The sequence below is a fragment of the Centropristis striata genome, chromosome 11 (genome assembly GCF_030273125.1).
Source record: "Centropristis striata isolate RG_2023a ecotype Rhode Island chromosome 11, C.striata_1.0, whole genome shotgun sequence".
NCBI classification, from domain to species: Eukaryota; Metazoa; Chordata; class Actinopteri; order Perciformes; family Serranidae; genus Centropristis; species Centropristis striata.
This window is the reverse complement of record NC_081527.1, coordinates 25,445,792-25,471,238: the sequence shown is the minus strand read 5'-3', so window position 1 is coordinate 25,471,238 and position 25,447 is coordinate 25,445,792. Positions and strand designations below refer to the sequence as shown.

General features: G+C 36.5%; 1 protein-coding gene across 1 annotated transcript; it reads left to right on the top strand.

Annotated features, from left to right (window-relative positions):
• The first annotated feature begins 6,189 nt into the window (after positions 1-6,189).
• On the top strand, positions 6,190-23,060 carry gad3 (glutamate decarboxylase 3). Its single transcript, XM_059344333.1, has 14 exons — positions 6,190-6,301; positions 7,494-7,629; positions 9,105-9,195; positions 9,555-9,667; positions 11,042-11,157; positions 13,018-13,097; positions 13,367-13,421; positions 14,116-14,232; positions 15,671-15,735; positions 16,341-16,419; positions 17,365-17,514; positions 20,084-20,191; positions 21,131-21,220; positions 22,138-23,060. Exons 1-14 carry the CDS (start codon positions 6,224-6,226, stop codon positions 22,309-22,311), a joined length of 1,452 nt encoding a protein of 483 aa, XP_059200316.1. The 5' UTR covers positions 6,190-6,223; the 3' UTR covers positions 22,312-23,060.
• The last annotated feature ends 2,387 nt before the right edge of the window (positions 23,061-25,447 follow it).

Here is a 25,447-nt window from a genome sequence, read left to right as displayed (position 1 = left end):
GTTAAATTATTTTTTAAATAGAAACAACATTTTAGAGAAATATCAATCTGGTTTTAGAATGAACCACAGTACCGAGACAGCTCTTTTAAAGATTTTAAATGACTTCAGGTGTTATTTAGATTCACAGAAATTAACAGTCTTGGTTCTACTGGATCTCAGCGCCGCCTTTGATACAGTAGACCATCACATTTTATTAAACAGACTCCGAACCCTGGTCGGCCTCTCTGGTACTGTTTTTAACTGGTTCAGTTCTTATCTCTCAGATCAAAGTTTCTTTGTAAGTATGGATACATGCTTCTCCAGAACACATGAAATCAAGTGTGGGGTTCCCCAAGGGTCAATTTTAGGTCCAATTCTTTTTAATCTGTATATGCTTCCCCTTGGGGACGTCATGAGACACGGCATCAGCTTCCACAGCTATGCTGATGACACACAACTGTACATCGCCGTGTCTCCTGATGACACTGAGCCAATTGATTCCCTTTTAAACTGTATTTTAGATATCAAGTCATGGATGGCAGTGAACTTCCTACAGCTCAACCAGGACAAAACAGAGGTTTTAGTCATCGGTCCTGAAGGCAAGAGAGAGAAACTTTTACCAAAACTACGAGATTTTAAAACCTCACAATGTGTAAAGAACCTGGGCGTCATTTGAATCTGAGCTAAGTTTTATTCCTCATATTAAAAATACAACAAAGATAGGTTTTTACCATCTTAAGAACAGAGCCAGAGTCCGCCCGTTTCTCTCCCAGGCCAACACGGAGGTGCTGATGCATGCTTTTATCTCTTGTCGTTTAGACTATTGTAATGCCCTGCTCTCTGGTCTTCCCAAAAACAGCATCCACAACCTACAATTATTACAAAACTCAGCCGCACGCGTGCTGACGAGGACCAGAGGGCGGGAGCACATTACACCGGTTTTAAAATCACTGCATTGGCTCCCCGTGTGTTTCAGGATTGATTTTAAGGTTCTTTTATTAGTTTTTAAATGTCTTAACGGTCTTGGGCCATCTTATCTATCTGATATGCTTTTATCATATCAACCCTCGCGGGTCCTGAGATCCTCTGGCACCGGCCTTTTAATCATTCCAAGAGTTAAAACTAAAACCTACGGGGAGGCTGCATTCAGCCATTATGGCCCACGCCTTTGGAACAGCCTGCCAGAGGACATCAGGACCGCAGAGACTGTTGATGTTTTTAAAAGGAGGCTCAAGACCCACCTGTTTGGTCTAGCTTTTAACTGATTATTTTACTATTTATTTATTTATTTATTTATTCCCGTTGTATTTTAGTTTTTATCTTTTATTTTCTATCCTGTTGTCTCTTAGTCTTTTAGTTTTTACCCTATCCTGTTGTCTTTTAGTCTTTTAGTCTTTTAGTTTTTATCTTGTCTTTTAGTCTTTTAGTTTTTATCCTGTCCTGTTGTCTTTTAGTTTTTATCCTGTCCTGTTGTTTTTTAGTCTTTTAGTTTTTATCCTGTCCTGTTGTCTTTTAGTCTTTTAGTTTTTATCCTGTCCTGTTGTCTTTTAGTCTTTTAGTTTAATTCCTGTTGTCTTTTAGTCTTTTAGTTTTTATCTTGTCCTGTTGTCTTTTAGTCTTTTAGTTTTTATCCTGTCCTGTTGTCTTTTAGTTTTTATCCTGTTGTCTTTTAGTCTTTTAGTTTTTATTCTGTCCTGTTGTCTTTTAGTCTTTTAGTCTTTAGCTCCAGTGTTTCCTCATGGGGGCCTCCTCACTGGGGGGTGTGTTGGGTCTGCCCGTGGGGATGTGGTCTTGGGGACTCCCTGGGCCCGGGGGGCTGGGCGGCTCTGCACCATGTGTGGAGTCTGCCTCGGTCTCCCTGGGTCCTGGTGGTCTCTGTGATGGCGTCCTCTATGGCCGTGGGCTCTGCCACCTCTCAGTGTGGATGCTCCCACAGGTTGCTTTTTCCTCATCTGGATCCTCGGAGCCTTGCCATGTCTCTACACTGTCAATCGATATGTGCTGTGTGTGAGTCTGAGTGTGTTTGTGTGCGTGCATGACTAAATGCGTGTGTGCATGTTTGTGTATGTATACTTACAGATGTGTATGTGGGGGAGGGAGGGGTGGGTTTTGTCATTTTTATTGTTTGTTTTTTCTTATTTTTTTGTAAAGCACTTTGTGTTGCATTTTTATGTATGAAAAGCGCTATATAAATAAAGTTTGATTGATCAAATGCAAACTGTGTGAATCGTCCAACCTTCAGGTTCGTTGGTATGAAGGCAACATCCCTAGTTGTCTGCTCTTCAACTGCCATTGCCATTGTTGTAATATATCTCTGTGCTTCTTTGTAGCTAATGCTGTTCCCAAATCTATTTCGGAGTGACACTGTCGACCTACTTCTGGTTTCCTTGAGGATGTGCAAAGCTGTCCCAATGTGTTTCGGTGTTGGGATCTTGGCAACTGCTTGGCAGATATCCTGGGCAAGGTTGAGAACTTGTTCTTGCTGCTTAGGAGTGACTTTCACCCGGCCGTCCTCACCTAACTCTGGAGATGCATCTGTTATCATCCATGCCAGGTGGTTATACAGGTTAGAGCTCACTCTTCGGGATGCCTCCAGGTATGATATCTCTATCTGCAGTAACCGGTCTTCAGTCAAACTACCAGGCATCTGGTGACTTCCACTGGCTTCAGCCATTCTGGCTTCTCTTACTTCCTTCAGGGCCTGCTTACGTTGGTTCTGGAGCTCCTTCCGTATTGTCTTTGCAGTGTTGTAGGAAGAGAGTGTCTCATCTCGTGTCAAGTCATCATCACTTTCTTCTTCATACTCTGCCTCTTCAGTTTTCTCCTTAAGTTCCTTCAACTTTGAGAGCATGCAGCCAACATTCATTTCTGCTGAGCAAATCAGGCTAGAACATCCTTTCTGTGGCACAACCATTATTTTAAAATTGCCACCTACTTCACAGTTCCTTCTAAGGCGGGCAATCAAGGACTGAGATCTGTATGAGGTAACATTGTAAACTCCATGGCTTTAAGTATTTATGGAATTCATCCCTCAAAGCTGTTATGAAGAATATGGCATTCTCTATATATCTCATTTTTTTTACTCTGTCCATTTACATTTTTTTGTCAGTGGCTGTATATGTATGTCTCTGTTTAGATATTGGGCAGTTGTTTGTGTTGTGTCATGGGTGGATGTTGTACAAAAAAATCAAAAAATGTCTTTCTGTACAGTGATTGTCTTATACATGCCTTGTCATCAATAAAAAAGACCATTGGAAGAACTGTAGAATTATGTACTGATTTTATTAGAATTAATTTCTTCTGATAAAATAATCCAACAAAATACCTCAGAAAACTAATGGAGGGATTCCTCAAATCCTGGTCAAATGAAAGCAAAATGTTGAGAAGTGAGAAACTATGAGAAAATAAATGTTTGTTTTTAAATGTGGGCAGGCCTACTGCCTATTCATAGCTCCACATGGCTTTGTGTAACATAAATGAAGCATCATGCAGGTGTTCCTATTGGTCTGCTATTCAGTGATAGCCAAACAGCAGATGGTTCCAGACCACACCCCTATTTCCAGGCTTACACCACATTGTCTCTGTGCTGGATGAGTTACTCTCACAGACTTCTAAGTAAACACCAGGCCAGCAGAGTATGTCTGGCAAAAGATTATACATATTCCCAGAAATATGTTTTTGGGCTAAACTCATCTGACTGTTATGTAAGAAGAGTTGCAGTGGGACTGAACCAAATTGCTTTGAATCATCTTTGAAGAACTGACATTGATTTGTAAATGATATGGATTTTTTCCAGCCACCAGGTAAGAGTTTGATGACACTCATAGCATTACACATACACATATGATGTATCCAACTGGGTATGGCAGTTCTTCAATACTTTTTTTGTAAAGTTCACAAAAGCTCTACTGTTAAAAAGCATCTCTTTTCAGTGAGCTGAAAGACTTGATTTCATTTGTCATAATAAGTTCCTGTTTATTGGTTATAGTCAGGATCCACCTGAGAGCAATGAATCAATTCATAACACATTTATTTAAAAAAAAAAAACAGTCTAAAAGAAATATAAAATATTCTTGATAGATTGAGACATCTGGTTCAACCATTTTGCATGTAGTGACTAATGCATTGAACTAATGCAAAGATATTTTGGGGAGTTCAAGCATTCAGCAAACAGTTGTACATAATCATGAACGTACCTAAGCATTTGCAATTTGTTCAAAAGTATGAGAAGTTGCTTTTATGGTGAGCACAAGTGAGAAGATACTGTGGAGTTTGAACAGATAGTTTTGATCATTTCAATTCAGATATGAGAAATGCACCAAAGAAAACAAAAAAAAAGAGTCAAGTTTTAACACCTATAAACTTTGGGTAGGTTTGGTTAAGTTATTGATTCACAGTGACCAAACAACCCACTGTCTGTTTGCAGATGTAAGGTGTAAAAAAACAAAAAGTACGTCATCACCTGTTTCCAAATAAACCTCATCCGCTTTAAACCACTACGAAAACTACTGTGAAGGACAAAAAAGATTCAAATTTTGGCAGAAAGCTACATAAATGCAGAAGTGTGTCCTCTCTATTCAGAATGTTTCCACTAGTTTAATGCACATTATTTTTTCTCCTAGAAAATTTAAATCTCAGTGCACTGCACATAGTCATTAAACATATCAAGAAATATTTGCAAATGATGACTGGTCTAAATAAACAGTCCATTAACCAGCAGTTCAAGAGTGACTTAAAACTTAAAATGCTGATTGTAAAACATCTGAATGCCATGAAATCTAGAAATATTGTGTTGTAACAAACCCTGCATTCTATAGAGAAATGCAGTGAGCAGTGTTGGTTGTTGTTCATTAAATCATAGTACTTCTATCCATTTGAATAATATGCAAAATGTTTAAGAATTCATTTCTTGACCACTAATGTCCTTGAAATGTCCGAGAGAGAGACACACACAGATATTTATAGAGAGGTAGATAGAATGACAGACAGCATACAAACTCAAATCAGGCTACATTTTTACAGTATCTTAAGTTAAGTTTTAACATAAAAATGGCACAAATTTTGCACAAATGCACATTTAGAGGATTAGATTGACTTCCAAACCTTGAGGGTGTCGGTTGTTTTGTGGGGATGGCAGAGGAGATAGGATGATGTTTATCCATTGACACATTGACATTGACACACTTTCAGACTTAGCTTAGCCATCAGTAGCACATTGGCTGACAAACATTTGTTTTGTGCTTTCAGACAGAATCATTGATAAATCGACTGTGAGGGACAAACAGGAAGACTCAGCAACGGTCAGAGACAGAGAACAGACACCTGCTGACTTCAGCAACATCTACAGCAAAGGTGAGAGCTCAGGAAGTCAGGATTGGAGGCCTCTATCCCTGATGGTGGTGTGAGGGGTTACTGAGGGTATCAGACTTATTTAAGGACAATTGATACCTGAATTAAGTTTGATGTCACAAACAACAAAAGCTGGAAAATGTCATATGTGAAAACCCTACTGTAAGCTAATCTTTGGATTGTTTGTTTTTATTAATCTCACAGAGCAAATTGAAAAGGCGTAAACTCAACTTAACCACAGACCTTTAGGCCACACAGCTGTACTGTTTTTGTGAGAGGTGACTGACAGAAGTTCCCAATAGCTAATACATACTGGTAAATGGACCTGCACTCATATAGCGCTTTTCTAGTAGCTTTGCGACCACTCAAAGTGCTTTACACTACAGACTGAGCTCATTCACCTGTTCACACACACATTCATACTGGTGGCAGAGGCTACCTGCCACCATTGGGAATTCATTTACACACAGATGAACGCAGCATCGGGAGCAATTTGGGGTTCAGTATCTTGAAGGATACTTTGACCTGTAGGCTGCCATGGTCAGGGATCGAACCACCAACCCTCCGATCAGGAGGCAACCACTCTACCAACTGAGCCACAGCCACCCCGTACTTGCCTTTTATTATCACAGAATAAATAATTGGCTGTGTCAGCAGTATTAGATGTCTCATTATTCCTGTCCACGTGCCATTTATCCCAGGTTAGACAACTGAAGTATTGTTTGTCTTGTATAACTCATGTTCTAGGGAAATAAATCTGTTTTGAAAGTTAGGTAGCGGTTATGGTATGTTCTCTTGGAAATAAATGTTAAAAAAAAGTGTGTGTGTGTGTGTGTGTGTGTGTGTGTGTGTGTGTGTGTGTGTAGACCTGCTACCAGCTTCAGGCAGTGAGGGGATGACAAGAAGGTTTCTGCAAGAGCTGGTTAACATCCTGCTGGGTTATATCAGCAAGTCCAATCAGAGGAGCTCCAAGGTAATTTTGACATTTTTGCCTTTATTGTCTTAAAATTTTCTCCACTCGTTTTGATTGTGGTAATTGCTGAATAATTTATATCAATAAATAATATTTTAAAGCATTATGAACGTGATATTTTTGTTTTCTAAGGTAAGATGTTTTTTCATACCAACAGGGGCATTATGTAAAGTAACTGGTGTTAAAAGAGTCAAATTGTATTGATATATATTTGGTAGTGATGATCTAGACTCAGTTTATATTTAACTCAGTGAAAGTGAAAAATAATACTACTATATAGTTTTATGGCAGTTTTTGGAGTAAACAATTTTCTCTGCTAAGGTAACAAAAGGAAGTTGTTTAAATGTGTAAATAAGGGCTAGAAACAAGCACACCACAACTATGTAATTTTATAAAGGTTTAATGAAATTAAATACATATATAATAAAGAGTTGCAAATATAAATTGTAGTGTTAGATGGACGGAGTTATAATTGTTTCCAGCTGGTAAGTTAGGCTAAAAGACCATTAAGAATAACTTCTTGTGAGGCAACTGAAAGGTTTTCCAGTTTTGGAGCTAATTGAAAGATGTGAATGAAAATGGTGGGACTGGTTGAATGAGACCAATAGTCTGAATTTCTGAAATGGGAAACAGGAAATTATAGGTGTTGCTGCTGCGGTGCCTGCAAACAGGAGCTGTGTGGAGAATGCTTTGGGTAGTGACCGAAAGAACAAGACCGCGGAATACAAGCGGCCGAAATGAGCTTCCTTCGTATGGTGGCTGGGCTCAGCCTTAGAGATAGGGTGAGGAGCTCAGACATCCGGAGGGAGCTCAGAGTAGAGCCGCTGCTCCTTCTCGTCGAAAGGAGTCAGCTGAGGTGGTTTGGGCATTTGGTAAGGATGCCTCCCGGGAGTCTCCCATTAGAGGTGTTCCACGCACGTCCAACTGGTAGGAGGCCCCGGGGAAGACCCAGAACACGGTAGAGGGATTATATCTCTCTCCTGGCCTGGGAACGCCTCGGGGTCCCCCAGGAGGAGTTGACGTTGTGGCTGGGGAGAGGGACGTCTAGAATGCCCTGCTTAGCCTGCTGCCCCTGCGACCTGGCCCCGGATAAGCGGACAAGAATGGATGGATGGATGGATGGATGGATGGATTATTAAATATGAGACCAAGGCATTTACATAATGGAAAAATACTGCTCCTTGTGTTGTAGGTGTTGGACTTCCACCATCCTCACCAGCTGAAGGAGGGACTGGAGGGCTTCAATCTGGACCTACCGGACCAACCAGAAACTCTGGAGCAGATACTAGTGGACTGTAGAGATACACTCAAGTATGGTGTTAGCACAGGTGTGTGTTAATCAATCACTGAAAGTTTTCCAGTTCTGTACAACTTTGATTTGTAAAAAATACAGATATAACTAAAGATGCAAGCAAAAATGACTTGGCCCTTGCACCTTGCCCTTGCACATGTGAGGGGCACGCTAGAGGGACTTTGGTTGTAATGAATTTGCATCTGATTGTGTGGCACTGGAGATGACATATTGTAAATGTTTTACAGCCTCCTGTATCCACTATTATCCCTTTTCCACCAAACTAAATTTGGTTGTTGAACCAGTTCTGTTTAGGATTCTTGGAACCTTGGTTACATCTAGCAAACAAGTCCAAACAAGTCCACTCCAAACAAGTCCACTCCAAACTGGTGGAAGTTTGGAGCAATATTGTTATAATCAAGGGTGTGTCTTCAATAGACAGTGGTCATTTAAAAAGGTAATTTAAGTTGCATTAACTTATGTATCTCAAAATGAAAAGTAGACAGATGTAGGAGATAAAAAAAGATTATACCTATATATATGTACCCAAACATGTATACACTCTTCAAAAGTAAAAAAATAAATAAATAAATAAGCAGAGACAGGAATAAAAATAGATAAAATAAAATTAAAATAAATAAAATAAAAGTTATTTCCTTCTATTAAGGGGACTTTGTTTCCTGATTTTTCAGTAAGAATCTGATTTTCTCCAGCTCTTAATGTCTAGATTCGCATAAGTTGGGGCTGCCTTTTGTTTCCAATTAGTAATATCAATCTTTGCGCAAGTAGGCTGACAAACGAAACCATACGATGTTCCATGTGGCTTTTCGTCATGCTTGAATCAATAATTCCTAGAACCGCCACCAGTGGATCTACGTTACGATAAGTGGTCCATGTTGTGTTATATCTTTTTTTTTTTTTTTTTTTTAATTACTTTATTAATCCCACAATTGGGACCTCTGCATTTAACCCATCCTTTTTTACACACAAGTGAACACACCATGCAAGGAGCAGTGGGCAGACATTCTCAGGGCATCACTCTTGCATTACTTTTGGAAATCAATAACTTTATTTGGACAGATAAAAAATTACTTTTGACATATGCTGAGTTACAAAACAAAGAAACAAAAACAACCTCCATTGTCCTGTGCGGCCAAATCAAATCAATCAATCAAATCAATCAAAATTACTTTATTCATCCCCAAGGGGAAATCCAGTTAGTCTGGTAGAATCTCTGTTAGAATGAGACAGCCTGATGGTTGTAGGAGAGAAGGATCTTTTGAATCTCTCTGTCCTGCAATGGAGAGAGAGGAGCCTCTATGTCCACCCCACAGATATTCACTGGCTGAAGGGGGGCTTGAGCCTGTGGAAATCTATGATCATTTTAGTCTTTGAGGTGTTCAGTAGGAGATAGCCCGATTCTTAACCCTGCTTTTCACACACCCCCTCTATCTCTCTTAACCAATTACTTATTTGACCTTGATCTATGGCCTCTGGCTTTTACTTTTCTAGGCCATCCCCGTTTCTTGAACCAGCTGTCTTCAGGTCTGGATGTGATTGGTGTAGCAGCCGAGTGGTTAACCTCCACAGCCAACACTAACATGTAAGGTCTCATAAGTGGTGGGATGTAGTTGGGCCTAAGGTTAAAGTAGTTTCCTGAAATACTGGACTTAACAGTTTTGAGGTACTTGTTACTTACCTGACCTTTTACTCCACTATATTTAATTGACAGGATAAATGATTTATTTGGTTCCCCAGTATTTTAAATGTGCCACTGGATGTCCCCTGGCAATAGTCCTGTAGTGACTTAAGTAGTAATTTGGGATAAATGCCTTTCTAGCGCAACTTAATTTCTTTATATAATGATCTTTGAAGTTCAGAAAGATAAAAAATGAGATATTAACAAGAAGGCAAAAGAAGCCTTGTCTTTACAATTTCATACAATACACTTTTTTTTTACAGGTTTACATATGAAGTGTCCCCTGTTTTCATACTTATGGAGGAATTTCTGCTGAGCAAGATGCAAAGCATTGTGGGATGGCCCGATGATGAGGGAGACGGACTCTTCTGTCCAGGTAATACATCCATGAAAGGTAAGGCAGAAATGAGTGGGCAGATAAGTTGTTAAAGGGTTATAAGTGACAGAGAACATCTCCAGAAGCAAACAGCTGAGTTATTATTTCACCTTTATTTTGACTCAAAAATCCAAGTTCAATTTAGACAACTGTTCAACTACTACACGTTAACCATTATTCTCAGTGTGATAACAGAGGTGTGCAAAGTCTCAGTTAGCACAGTTTTGCAGATATTTCATAGCCTGGGTATACCCATGCTGCCTTGCGCGCTCGATTTCATTTCGAACTGCAATACAGTCTGGTGTCCATGGCCGATTCTTAGCCCTGCTTTTGGTATCCAATCACAAAACGGGGAGGGACGGCAAGACGATGACGCGTACTATTGGACAGACGGAAGCTTGTAGTTTGCTTACGCATCCAAAATGGCTGCAGCAGACGCCAAGCTCTCTTTGGATCTACTAGCTGTAGACAGTGTTCTAGATAGTTTAGAGCCAAAGTTTATTTTAAAAGAAGAACAACGTTTGGCTTTACACTCCTGTTTCACCACCAAAAAGGATGTTTTAGCCTTGCTTCTGACAGGATTTGGCAAAAGCCTAATCTACCAACTAGCCCCACTACTGCTCACTGCTGTAACGCCGGTGATCTGGCTACGAGCCGGGGGACAGCGGAGCCGCCCAGAGACCCGCAGCAGCTCGTCTATTGCCCATAAAATCAGTGGATGTGTGTGGCTGAATGACATGATGGGGAATAAGGCGAAAAATGAAAGAATCTTGCAGAAAGCAAGAACTGGAGAAGCGAAGCAGCAAGCAACTCCCTCCAATATTCTCTCACACACACACTTACACACACCAACACACCCGGTAGACTGTGAGCTGAAACTACAGAGCAACCAGAACCAGAACATGCTGCAGAAAAACGTTGCAGAAGGAGAATTGAGCATTTTAGACCCAAAGTAGAGATGGGCTAGTCTGGCTATGTAAACATCAGTCGTCTTCTTCCTCGATGCTTCCTCATCGAATTTCTGTCACTCTACATATGTCATCTGGTATAACTGATACGATTGGCTAAGAGCTACCTACAGATGCTTATGATAGACATTCGTAGCATCCAATAAACGGCTCTGGACGATGGTAAACCACGCCTCCTTTACGGAGAAATGAACAGGTGGTCTCCAGACTGTATCTCATTTGTGATATAGTCTGGCGTTAACCAGGGTAGATATTTCAATAAACTTTTTGTGCAACTAACAAAAAAGTTACATTGTAATTTCAAAATTGGACATTGTCAGCATCCAGTTCATAATGTATTCTTTCCAGTATTATAATATAGTATGGCTGCTACTTGTCCATAAACTGTGCATATTGTTTTCTCTAGGAGGCACAATATCCAACCTGTACAGCATCCTGGTTGCCAGATATCACTTCTACCCAGAGGTGAAGACCAGGGGGATGGGAGTTCTGCCTCAGCTGGCCCTCTTCACTTCAGAACATGTAATGACACGTCACACACTATTACACTCTGTAGGAATAACAGAGAACACTGTAAAAAAAAGATAAACAATAGCTACTCAATAAAATTGAGGCAACAGATTGCACGCAATATTATTAATTAAATCTAACTTAGTTACAAGTTGAGTTAATAACAACTTAACAGGAAGTGCCTGTCAATTAAAAACGGACTAATTCTATTGTGTTGGATTCATTCAAAATTCTCTTGATTTAGACTTACATACACATAAAGATTATATTTAATGTGATCAAAATAAGTAGATTCTATCTCAAACATTTTTATATTAAAGTTACTTAAACAACTGTCTCAAAATCAAGGACGCATTTATATTTAATACATTTTATCAAATATATTAAGTAAAATGAAATGACTACAGAATAATTTATTACAGTGTATGTGGATTGAATACTGTAGCTCTGCAACCTCCACCTGAACTTCTGTTGAGCTTGAGCAATAAAATATTAACCAAGATTCATTTTAAGTTTGACTTGAGGGTCCTTTTTCATTATGGTATATCCGAGGAAAGACAAGATGTTTCATTTTAATTTTTTTTAATTTTTTTTTCTGTATTTTGTGTTTGTGTGTGTCTTATTTGTTTGTTTGTTTGTTTGTCATGTTAAGCGAGTTTGAGTACCTTTAAAAGCGCTACATAAATTTAATGTATTATTATTATTATCATTATTTAAATTAACTGACCATGCAGTGGGCTATTTTTCATGGCCCAGACCAACTCTGAATGTGGTCTTAACATTCTCGAATGCATCCTCAGAGCATCATGAGTGAATTCATACCTGTAAGAGCTGTACTGCCCTACAAAGTCTAACTGCAGTAACTATGCAACCTGTAAAACTGAGAAAAACTGCTTTAAAGTTATTTTAATGTTTTTTAACTGACCAGCCAAATGGGTTATAGGTAGGTAAGTGATATGACACTTATTTCTACGTGTTGATGATGGAATTTTTATTCTCAAAAATCATGACGATTTATTTGACCTTTGACCCCAAAAATGTAGTTACTGCACTCTGGTTTTGCAGTAAAAGGTTCTAATAGTAATGCACAAACAGAGTGCAGTAACTATAATGTTGATGTCTGTCTTAAGCTTTTATATTTTGTTTTCAGTGAATAAACATTTTCAGATGGATTTTGTCATAAATCTTTGAATAGAGGTGTTAAACACTTAAATACACTTGTGTATTTCAGACTTAATATCATAAAGTAATGTTATATATTAGTCTTCATATAATTGTGTCTAACTTTTTTTACTTCATCACTATCTAGATAATAATTTCCCTTTCAAATAAACTTATAATTTCTGTTATTTTTATGTTTGTAAATTAGTTTATATACCCAAAGCAGACCGTGGTAAGTGCAATTACTGCTTGGTTTTGAGTTGGATTTTGTAGTTACTGCAATTTTACGTCATTATTTCTCTGAAATAAAGCAAAATTGAAATCTAAAACTTTGTCACAAGATAAAACAGACATCAAGGAGTTCATTTTTAGTTAAGATTAAGTTAATAAGACAATTTTTTACCAAAAATGTAGTTACTGTAGTTAGACTTTGTAGGGCAGTGTACAATAGTGATCTGATAACCTAGGACGCATGTTAATGATAAGGGGTTGGTAGGCACTACAGATACCAAAAGTTTTGTGCACAAGAACTGAAAAAGTGAGTTCTTCCTGACATGCATGACTCTCACACTTGACATGCCCCGGGGAACTTCTCCTTTGAAGCAGCCAACAATGCAGTCAAGGCTTTCAACTGAAAGAAAAATGTACCTGTTTGTGTTGTCTTTGAATTGAGATGAATGAAGATGAAAGGATGTATTTTAACCCATTCAGAGTCACTATTCAGTGAAAAAATCTGCAGCCGTGCTGGGGATGGGCAGTGAGAATGTGGTCATAGTGAAATGCGATGAAAGGTGGGTAAGTCACACACTCACTAAGTGCACGTTTCTTCATAGTCAATGTGATGCATGAAAAAGGAAATGTTTGCTCACCTGTTGCAGCTTTGAATGTAGTAGTAGCAGTCAACAAACTGTTGTGCATACAGTATGTTGATTGATGTCTGAGTTCCTGTAGAAAGCAAGTGGTTCTGCTGGTGTCGGGGGTTTATCGAGTCAATGTGCATTAAAAAAGAACACAGTCAGTTGCTGTTTACTGAGCCTTTGTCTACTTTTGGTCTTTTAAGAGGGAAAATGATTCCAGCTGAACTTGAGTCTTCCATTGTTACAGCTGAAGAAAAGGTATGAAACAAAGGAAAAGAAAATATCCCAGTATGTAGCCTACAGTTTTTTTTGTATATGAGTTATGATCTTACCTTGTATGTCTCTACATAGCGGTGAATGAAACCATGGAAACGGCAAATAGCCACCTTCTCCAGACCTTTGACGTGACTGGTGGCTCCTTTTGGATGATTAGATGAGGATTGGTAGATTGTAATGTCAATCATTACTCTACAAAGTGGCTCACTTTGCGCCAATGTTAGTCTACCAGTGACCCACTTTGACCCAATCCTCATCCAATCGTCCAAAAGGAGCCACCAGTCACGTCAAAGGTCTGGAGAAGGTGGCTATTTGCCGTTTCCATGGTTTCCTTCACGTCCATACAAAGTAAAGCATATTAAGATCATAACTCATATACAACAACTTACTTACTTACTACTAATAAGCAATAATTCTGAGGTTATTGAGGGAAAACTCTTAGTTAATGTCTCACTGGTTGTATAATAAGGCCATGCAGAATAAGGCATTAATAACTACTTAATAATGACTAATTAAGAGCCAATATGTTACTTACTTGCATGATAATAAGCAACTAATTAATGTTGAATATGTGTTCCCTAATATAAAGTCTTAACAAATGTGTATATATATTGTACCTGACAGCTGGAACAGATACTACAGTACATATGAGACCAACCTCTATCCCTCTTTCCAGGGTTTGGTTCCATTCTATGTGAATGCGACAGCAGGAACCACAGTGTACGGAGCCTTTGATCCTCTCAATGCAATCGCTGACATCTGCCATAGACATGCACTGTGGATGCATGTTGATGTAAGGTGCCTCATCTCTCTCTCTCTTTCTTGCAGATCATTGCATTCTGATTTATTACGTTTTTCACAGCATCCCAACTCTTCTCGAAATCTGGGTTTCCCTAACCTTAACCACTGACACACTTTTTACCGACTCTGGATCAGCTTTTGTCCTAAATCAGAAATGTTCTAACGCTATTTACCTCTACCATAATATCTGTGGAGGCTGTCGAACCAGTACGTTGCTTTCTCTAGTTATGGCATGGCACAATATCCTTGTACTGTGTCATACTCTGCTGTAACGGTACTGTTTTGTGACTGTTGCACTCTTTTAATTGGTTCATGAAAGATCTCAGAAATGTGCTTACACCCTTGCACTTAGATTTGTCGCTCTTAAAAAAGACATCTGCTGAATGTCTGTTATTGTCAACTGAAGGATTAGTAGTGCATTACAGTTCCACCAGTTGAATTTCAATTGGCTGTTCACTTACTCAGCATGCACCCCTGAATTTGCAGCTATCCTGATTGGCCACTTCATATCCATAATGAGGGAAATACTGCCCTACAAAGTCTAACTGCAGGAACTACATTTTGGGTCAAAATTGAGTTATAACTTAAAAAATGAACTCCTTGATGTCTGTTTTATCTTGTGACAAAGTTTAAGATTTCAATTTTGCTTTATTTCAGAAAAATAGATATATAAAAAACCACAAAATCCAACTCAAAACCAAGCAGTTATTGCACTTACCACCATCTGCTTTGGATATATATACTAATTTAAACATAAAAATAATATAAATTATAAGTTTATTTGAAAGGGAAATTATTATCTAGATAGTGATGAAGTAAAAAAGTGAGATAAAATTATATTAAGACTAAAATATAACATTTCTTTTTATAAAAATATATAAAATACACAAATGTTTGAATAGAGTTGTTAAATACTTTTAAACAGACTTTTAACAAATTAAATTTAAAAATGTTTATTCATTGAAAACTAAATATAAAAGCTGAAAGAAGACAACAACATTATAGTTACTGCACTCTGTTTATCATTATTATTAGAACATTTTATAGCAATGCAGTAACTACATTTTTGGGGTCAAAGGTCAAATAAATCATCATGATTTTTGAGCATGAAAATGACATCATCAATACATGTAGAAATGAGTGTCATATCACTTACCTACCTATAACCCATTTGGCTGGCCAGTTAAAAAACTTAAAAAAAAACCTTTTAAGCAGTTTTTCTCAGTTTTACCTTTTGTGTAGTTACTGCTGTTAGACTTTGTAGGGAAGAACAGCAGAGCTCATCTTTTCAATGTAGGCGGTTAAGGTCATAATATCAGTTTGTATAGAATGTATTTGTGCCCATACCTGCATGTTCTGGTACAGCCAGATTTAGTAGGCCTTAAATGAAGTGAAGCAGTGTGTTTTTGAATTTGACTCTGTCTCACCAGGCGGCGTGGGGTGGAGGCCTTCTGATGTCAGACAGGCACAGGATGAAACTTCAGGGCATTGAACGGTAACTGCATCAAAACACAACCCAACCATTTCATAAAGCATGCCTTTGTTTGTCACTGTGAATTCAGCTTGCCTGGAAACTATTTATTATTACATATTATACACTATATACTGTACTATTATTATAATTATATACCGTCTAGTCACCATAGCATTGTTGCCATCATATCATCAGTATCATTACCATCATCTTGCCAACCATCCTACCAACTGATCTGCTTTTTTTAACTTGTGTCCTTGTTCTATTCTGTGTTTTTTTCTAGTGTTGTTTTTATTAATGCTACCTCATTATCTTATTCTATTGTATTTTATTGCATTTTATTTCACTTGGACTGCTGTGACAACCGAATTTCCCTTCGGGGATGAACAAAGTAATCTATCTATCTATCTATCTATCTATCTATCTATCTATCTATCTATCTATCTATCTATCTATCTATCTATCTATCTATCTATCTATCTATCTATCTATCTATCTGTCTATCTGTTTGTCTGTCTGTCTGTCTGTCTGTCTGTCTATCTATCTATCTATCTATCTATCTATCTAGCTATCTATCTAAAGTTGCCTATGTATGAATTGTTAAATTATAAAGGATTGTTTTCCAGAGCCTGGTCTGTAACATGGAATCCTCACAAGATGATGGGCGTCCCTCTGCAGTGCTCCGTCATACTCATCAAGAAGAGAGTAAGACATTCTCTGCTCTTTCCTTTAAGTGATTATCATTGAGGTTGAAATGTGTGGTTCAGAGTAAAATGTCTTAATAACTGTTGGATGATTTACCATGACATTTGGTTCATTTGTGGTCTTTGTGAACATTAGTGATTCCCTGCCTTTTATCAAGAATCTCTAAATATCCAAAGCAGCTTGTGTGGCTGTCGGCTATTTATTTACCCTCAATCTGCATGAAAACTTTAATGGAAGAAATGGAGAAGATCTTTGGTTGTCTAGATGAAAATACAGATGCTAACTGGTTATGTTTTTATATATGTGGTTGAAATTCTGTGATAAAAGCTATCCAATGACTCCACTCAGACAGCATATATATATATATATATATAGTTTTTTAGCACGCACACGCACACACACACACACACACACACACACACACACTGTAAAAAAACCCTGTTTAATTTACGGTAAAATACCAGCAGCTGTTGCCAGAACCATAAAAATTACAGTGAGTGGCTTTTCTCCTGTAAATTTCAATGAAAATATCAGGAAAAAACTGTCATTTGGACTAAAAAGTCCCTTTATTTTTTTAGGGTAAATGTGTCCTTGTGACAATATGGTATTTCTCCATTAATTTTACATGAAAATTTTATATTTTGTGTTTTCTACAGTTTTTCAAAAGTTTTGTACTATTCCTTGATCTACGGTAATTAAAAGTGTCTACTACAGTGATATGCCAATATGCCAATTTTCTAATTTGACGCCTTATTTCTCATTCAATTTGACAGTGTTTTACTGTAACGCCTACAAACATTTTTTACAGTGTATACCTATATAGTCAGTCTTTCGGTCAGTAATTCGTCCATCTCTTCTCAAATCTCCTTTAGTTTCCTGTAAAGGTTGTCTGTCAGGTCTCCAGCTGTCTCCTGTATGAATGTTCTGTGCCTCTGTCCTCTGCAGGGTCTCTTACACAGCTGTAATGAGTTGAGGGCTGAGTACCTTTTCCAGACGGACAAGCCCTACGATGTGAGCTATGACACTGGAGATAAGAGCATCCAGTGTGGACGACATGTTGATGTCTTTAAACTCTGGCTCATGTGGAAGGCAAAGGTATCCATAACCCCATTCTGATTAGCTTCATATCCTTATTCCAACACAACACCTGCTACACTTTAAACCAGACTGAAACTGAACTTCTTTCTGTTAATGTTGGTTTACATACTGAGTCGGTGGCTTGGATCTCAGTTTACATGAATCTGTGCATTAATGCAAGATCAGAACTGACATCAGGATGTTACAAACTCATTATGGATTTGATGATGTTACATAACCTCATCCTGGTCCAGTTCCATGCAATCAGGAAAAGTTGAATCATACTGAATACATTGTTATCAATAAAGGATCAGGTGAAGTTGTGGTTGGTTTCAGCGATGGCCAAATTAATAAGCTCTTCTTATTTGCTTTAAAATATGCATATCGCCACAGTTGAGGCTGACATCTCTTGACATTCTTGACAGGTGTAGAGTCTACACACAAACATGAATAGTAATCACCGAATTCACTGATATAATTGTCTGTGCTATTATTTAGTTTGGTCCACCAACGGACAAACTATTAACCTATGTTGCCCTACCAAGTCTAACTGCAGTAACTACATTTTTGGTCAGAATTGAGTTATAACTAAAAATGAACTCCTTGATTTCTGTTTTATCTTGTGACAAAGTTTAAGGTTTCAATTTTGCTTTATTTCAGAGAAATAATGACATAAAACCCCCAAAATCCAACTCAAAACCAAGCAGTAATTGCACTTACCACGGTCTGCTTTGGATGTATATACTAATTGAAACATAAAAATAATAGAAATGATGAGTTTATTAGAAAGGGAAATCATTATCTAGATAGTGATGAAGTAAAAAAGTGAGATAAAATGATATTAAGACTAAAATATAACATTTCTTTGTAAAAGAAAAAAGTCTAAAATACACAAATATTTGAATATAGTTGTTAAACACTTTTAAATACACTGATAACAAAATCAGTTTGAAAATGTTTTTTCACTGAAAACAAAATATAAAAGCTGAAAGAAGACAACAACATTATAGTTACTGCACTCTGTTTTTGTCTTTTTATTAGAATCTTTTACAGCAAAACCAGAGTGCAGTAACTACATTTTTGGGGTCAAAGGTCAAATAAATCATCATGATTTTTGCGCATAAAAATGACATCATCAATACATGCAGAAATAAGTGTCATATCACTTACCTACCTATAACCCATTTGGCTGGACAGTTAAAAAAAAACATAAAAAAACCTTAAAGCAGTTTTTCTCAGTTTTCCCCTTTGCGTAGTTACTGCAGTTAGACTTTGTAGGGCAGTGTAGGGAACTTCAGCTAACTATGTATGAAAACCTAATATATCATGTATTTCATGGAATCTGTCTGACAGAAATATTGAACTGGAGCCATTGTGTAGACTAGACACTAACTTGCGTAGTGTATAAATTCTGACGGGGTATTGTAGCTTTAAATTGGTCACAGCCAATATGTATATCTGGTGATAATCATGTGTAGGTATCACAGCATATCGGCAGTTATTCAATTAAGACCGATAAATGAACCCATTATTGGCTTATATGAGGCTGTAGTACACTGCCCCACAAAGTCTAACTGCAGTAACTATGCAAAGGGTGAAACTGAGAAAAACGATTTTAAAGTTTTTTAATGTTTTCTAACTGGCCAGCCAAATGGGTTATAGTTAGGTTAGTGACATAACACTTATTTCTACATGTATTGATAATGCAATTTTTACGCTCAGAAATCATAACGATTTACTTGACCTTTGACCCCAAAAAGTACTGCATCACTATAAAAGGTTCTAATAATAATGATAAACAGAGTGCAGTAAATACAATGTTTTCTTATTTCAGCTTTCATATTTAGTTTTCAGTGAATAAACATTTTCAAATTGATATTTTATAAGTCTATTTAAAAGTGTTAAAAAACTGTATTCAAATAAATGTTTTATTTTAGTCTTATTATCATTTTATCTAACTTTTTTTTTACTTGAACACTATCTAGATAATAATTTCCCTTTTAAATAAACTTATAATGTAAGTTATATAATAATAATAACATTTTTTAGTTAAATTAGTATATCCAAAGCAAACCGTGGTAAGTGCAATTTCTGCTTGGTTTTGAGTTGGATTTTGTGGTTTTTATATCATTATTTCTCTGAAATAAAGCAAAATTGAAATCTAAAACTTTGTCACAAGATAAAACAGACATCAAGGAGTTCATTTTTAGTCATAACTCAATTTTGACCAAAAATGTAGTTACTGCAGTTAGGCTTTGTAGGGCAGTATAGTGGTACTGGCTGTAAAAAATACATAAATAACGTTTGTGTGCATACTTACTTATGCTTACTCACCCGCCATTTTCACAGGATTGAAATATGTTGTTGGCTGCTTCACTTCCTTAGAGATAGCGACTGTCCAGGTTAAAAAGTGTCCAGTGTTCTACACTCAATTTATTGACCAATATGAGTGCAACATCCAGGGTTCAGATTATATTTTTTCCATCCTGTCAGTGTGAACGCACTTTATGCACTCAAACTAGCAAGTGGAAGCACAAAAGTATGTTAAGTGAGACACAGCATTTGTCTCTGTCACTCACTCTCTCAGGGCTCAGAGGGCTTTGGATCTCAGGTCAACAAATGCTTAGAGAATGCTGAGTATCTGTATGATCAACTGCAGAGGAGGACAGACTTTGAACTGGTCTTCAAAAACAAAGTAAGGCTTGTTTTCACTTGGTAAAAAATAATTACATTTATCTTTTGATTCACACTCCTTTTACATCACGTCCAAACCAAGGTTATTATAGTTAACGAAAACTAACGAAATAACGCAAACTAGAATTGAAAAAACATTTTCGTTAACTGAAATAAAAATAAAAACCAGAGTTTTTGAAAACGTTAACTAACTGAAACTGTATTTTGTGGTTACAAAACTAACTAAAATGATGTGAAAATGTCCTTCGTTGTCGTCTTTGTCAACTTTTTTCATACCTAAACCTTTTTGGTTGATATTAAATCTATTTCATCTATCTGGTTTTATGACTTATTAAACTTATTGGGGCTGAGATGGATCAGACAAAGGAAATAAAGGAAACATTTATTGTGACTTTTTTGAATCTGGCGCCCAACAAATACCCCATTACAAAAAAACTAAAACTAATAAAAACTAAACTAAAACTAAGCATTTTCCCAAAAAAAAAATAATAATAAAAACTAGCAAACTCACTGTAAAAACTAATTAAAACTAACTGAATTTGAAAACAAAAAATCACAACGAAATCCAAAACTATTATAACCTTGGTCCCAACAGAGTTAAAAGACATCTAATTTGATAACAAGATACATTTCATATATGGGTTAAATATATCCATATTTTTAACAGCATTTCAATGACTATTTTTCAAATAATTTTAATTATTTAAAAGCTACAGTTACAGTATGTATCCCAGAATATAAACAATGTATTTGCACCTTCAAAAAGTGCACTCACTTGTCTTGCACTAAATATGTACTGAGTATAACCTGGCAATATATTTTTACAGTATTTAGTCCTTCAGTTTATTTGTTTAAAAAGGTTTGTAATCCCGTTAGTTCCATTATCTATCTCATTTTCCAGTCTGTCTGTCTGTCTGTCTCTCCTCTGCCTCTCACACAGCCGGAGCACAGTAACGTGTGTTTCTGGTACATCCCTCCCAGTCTCAGTGGGCTGCCACATGGACATGACAGAGACACAAAACTCCATCAGGTAAGCAAAGAACATCAGTGCACTGCAAAAAGCCACCTATCAAAAAGAAGGAAAGAAGTACAAAATATAGATTTATTTTGCTTAAAAATAGCAAAATTATCTAGCAATGGAACAAGAAAATTTGGCTTCCCAAGACTTTCCAAAACAAGTAAAAATATCTCATGTTAACGAACCCAAAAATACCATAGAATTAGTGTATTCTAACTAATAAAAAGTGATATTTTTTTGTTATTGTTAAATGTTTCATGTTAAATGTCTAAATATCAAGTGTCAGTTTACAGCTATGTGCCAATGTACTAGTTAATTACATACACACTACACAATAATACACACTTCTACTGTTTCATTGATAATAAAACAATTGATTCCATCTGGCTGCTTGTTTTAAGTATGTGAAGAGGTAAAATGATGTCAAAGTTATGATTTCTTAGTGATGCTTAAAATAAGAAATGATTACTTTGAAATAGCAGTTTTATACTTGTAAGTGTTGATGAAACAGCTTTGTAACTTATATATTATATAATATTCTACTTCTAGAAGCATGTATTTACTCAGCATAGGTCATAAAATCTCAGTAACAAGCTGTAATATCTTATTGAGATAATTAAGGACCAAAACACTTAAAACAAGTGAAACAGTCAAACATAAAAGATGCTGACTAAGAAGAACTATCTTATCAGACAAAAAAAAAAAAAAAAAAAAAAGAATATATCCCCTTGATCTAAGATATTTAATCACACTTAGATTTCAGTTTTTGCAGTGTGGGTCCTCGAGACTCATTTAGCAATGGTCCCGGACCACTGCTTCAATTTATATTGAATATTGAAAATGATGGAAAAGAGTTTAGAAGAAACTGACAGAACAAAGACAAAGGTTCATTCTCTTGGTGTTGATCTTCATTCTTTATGTCTCTGCAGGTAGCTCCCCAGATCAAAGCCAGGATGATGGAGAAGGGCTCTGTTCTGATTGGCTACCAGCCTTTGGGAGACAAAGTCAATTTCTTCAGGTGTGTGTTCTCCAATCCTGCCACACAGCAAGAGGACATTGACTTCCTGCTGGACGAGATCACTCGGCTGGGTGATGACCTGTAACGTCTGATATGATTATTTGGTCTCATTCTTGTCATTTGAAGGAAATAAGTAAAACCAACTATAAGACCATAGTTTTACTGTGCCTTTAGCCTATATTGTAACCAGCCTGGGTACACAAACATTGACCCCCATCCATCTGCATAGCAAAACGATTTTCTCGTATTGCCATGTTATAAATGCGCTTTGCGATAATATTGTCTGACAGCTGTTGCTTCATCAATCATAGTTGAAACAATATCAATAGCGGAAGGTTGTATTAATTCCTCCGTTACTGTGTGCAGCTTTTTACACTGAGCAACTCTGTACGCTACTTTGTTGGAGGTGAGTTCAGCATTTGATGTGAGCATGTGTTTAGCACAGAAGCTGCTTTAGTAAAGCAACTCTGTTGTGCACAACAGTTTTTTTTTTCTGAAGAAATAAATGGGCTTGTCTTTGTGTTCGGGAAGTGAACTCTCTAAGTGGCTTCTTAGCTTGTTCGGCTTCATACTGTCAGAAGCTCATATTTTGAGACACATAACACACTGCGGTCTCTCTTCATTACACATCATTGTACTTCATATTTTCTTATCTTTGTTTTAATAGTTGTGACATTTGTTGTGAATGCTGTTTTTTGTTGACCTGGCTGTACTTACACAAACTTTTCCATGATGTGCTAGCTAGCAGTGAAGAAGAAAAATGCATCATTTATATTTAGCCTCACCGAACATCCCATTTTTTTTGTTTGTTTTGTTTTTTATAATAGAAATCTGAAAATGAAGAAAAAAAAAACCATTGTCCTTTTTAGTGTCCATTTATGGAAATGTGAATTAAAATATGTGTGCAGGAATCTATTTCTTGATTTTACATCTTGATACAGCTGAATAACAGTTTTTCCCCTACAGTTTAAACCTAGGGATAAAAATGTGTCTTATTCACAAATAAAAAGACATGTCAGACAAAATATAAATAATATATTTTAAGTAGGCTATTTCAAATACAAGCTCTTAAAGTACTGTCACAAATTCTCGGATTCCCACAATTCTACAAAAAACAAACTAATGAGATTTCAGTCTACTCTTTGACTGGAATGAAAGCCTCAATGTCAAAAACAATCACATGATCTTGATCACCCATCCTTACACAAATGATGACAAAGTTGCCATCGTCACCTTATGATTTCCAGGTTTGAACCAGTAGCCATTGCAAACATCCTGCTGGCATCTAAAGACATAAAGAGTTGTTTAATGTGTTCCAGTCCAGTTGGACTCCAGTTTAGTTAGAGAGAAAAAAGTTTGGTAACACTTCCTATGAAGACTACATCTATAGTGCATTATGAGCGCATTCATAGTGAATTATAATGCTCATTATAATCAATCATAATGCATTATGACTGCATACATAAACACATATAAAGCTTCATGATGCACTATATCAACAGTTATAAATATAGCTTATAATGACTTATAAATCCAAGTGTCTTATGAGTGCTCTTGACTGGTTATAAACTACAGGCTGACTGATGAGGCTTATAATACATTACAACTACTCATACCCCTCTATACACACACCTCAACAATCAATTGTTATAAGGACTCATAGGATGCCATAAATATAAATAATGATCAATGTATGCTTTAAGTAAAGTGAGGTTCATATACACGCATCTATAATGCAGTATAGCTAATCATGATGTTTCATTGTTGAGAAAGAAATTCAAACTTCAAATATTTCCTCACCACCAGATGGTTGATTAAGACTGTTTTAATTGTTTGACTATTGAAATAAAGTGAAAAATGTACTGTCTTTTTCTCTCTTTTTTTTGTTTTATTCCTTAAACTGTAATTAAATCCCAAAACCAAAGTTTTCATATGTAAACCCTTATATCTACGTATTAAGTAGTGTTGGTGATTGATTGAGCTCCAAATCTGTGAATCTTAAAAATATACATTTTGTGGACAAAATATGCACGTGGATTGCCCCCTACAGGTTAAAACTGAGCTTTACCGTTACATTCCTAATCTTAGTGTAATTCTCTATATTTGGTATCTGACGAAATGACTTATGATGCAGCATAGCTTCTTTTAAATGCATGAAAATGTGTTACACTTTACTTAACGCCAACAATGAAACATCATGATTAGCTATACTGCATTATAGATGTGTCTATATGAACCTCACTTTACTTAAAGCATACATTGATCATTTATTTATACATATGGCATCCTATGAGTCCTCATAACAATTGATTGTTGAGGTGTGTGTATAGAGGGGTATGAGTAGTTGTAATGTATTATAAGCCTCATCAGTCAGCCTGTAGTTTATAACCAGTCAAGAGCACTCATAAGACACTTGGATTTATAAGTCATTATAAGCTATATTTATAACTGTTGATATAGTGCATCATGAAGCTTTATATGTGTTTATGAGTGCAGTCATAATGCATTATGATTGATTATAATGAGCATTATAATTCACTATGAATGCGCTCATAATGCACTATAGATGTAGTCTTCATAAAAAGTGTTACCAAAAGTTTTTAGCATTATTTGTAATGTTGAAGTTGATTATACAGCCTGAAAAATGTCATGTCATATGGCAATTTTTTGTCTTTGGGGCAGAAAACATGTTTGACTGTAAACAAGGCTTGAAGGATACATGTTTAAGTCCTTTGTTACTTTCTGTTGGGATGGATTATAAAAACACAATTTTAAATATTTTTGTCTCGCTTTCAATGTTATTCTCTTTTCTGATGTGATTTTATTTACAAAACATTCTAGGACTGAAAAGGATGACTGACATATCATGAAATGGCCCATGTTCAGAGTGACACAGGAAATGTATACATTTAATCTTCACAAATTGATGATACCATGTCTTGTATGTAGAACTGTTCTGTGTTTTGCATACACACTTATGACGGAAAATATATAATAACAGAATTAAATATTTTCTTAAGAAAAAAAAGTCTTGACGGAATTTGGTCATAAACTGAATGCCTGCCCTGATAATGCTGTGCTGCATTGGTAACACTCATTCTAGGTTCCATGCTTTGCCTTGACCCCTGTTCCTCCATTGACCATGTCTTCTGGCCATAGAGCACCAAACACATTTTTCTGAAAAGGCTAAAAAGCAAAGCACACTATTATAATTTAAATAT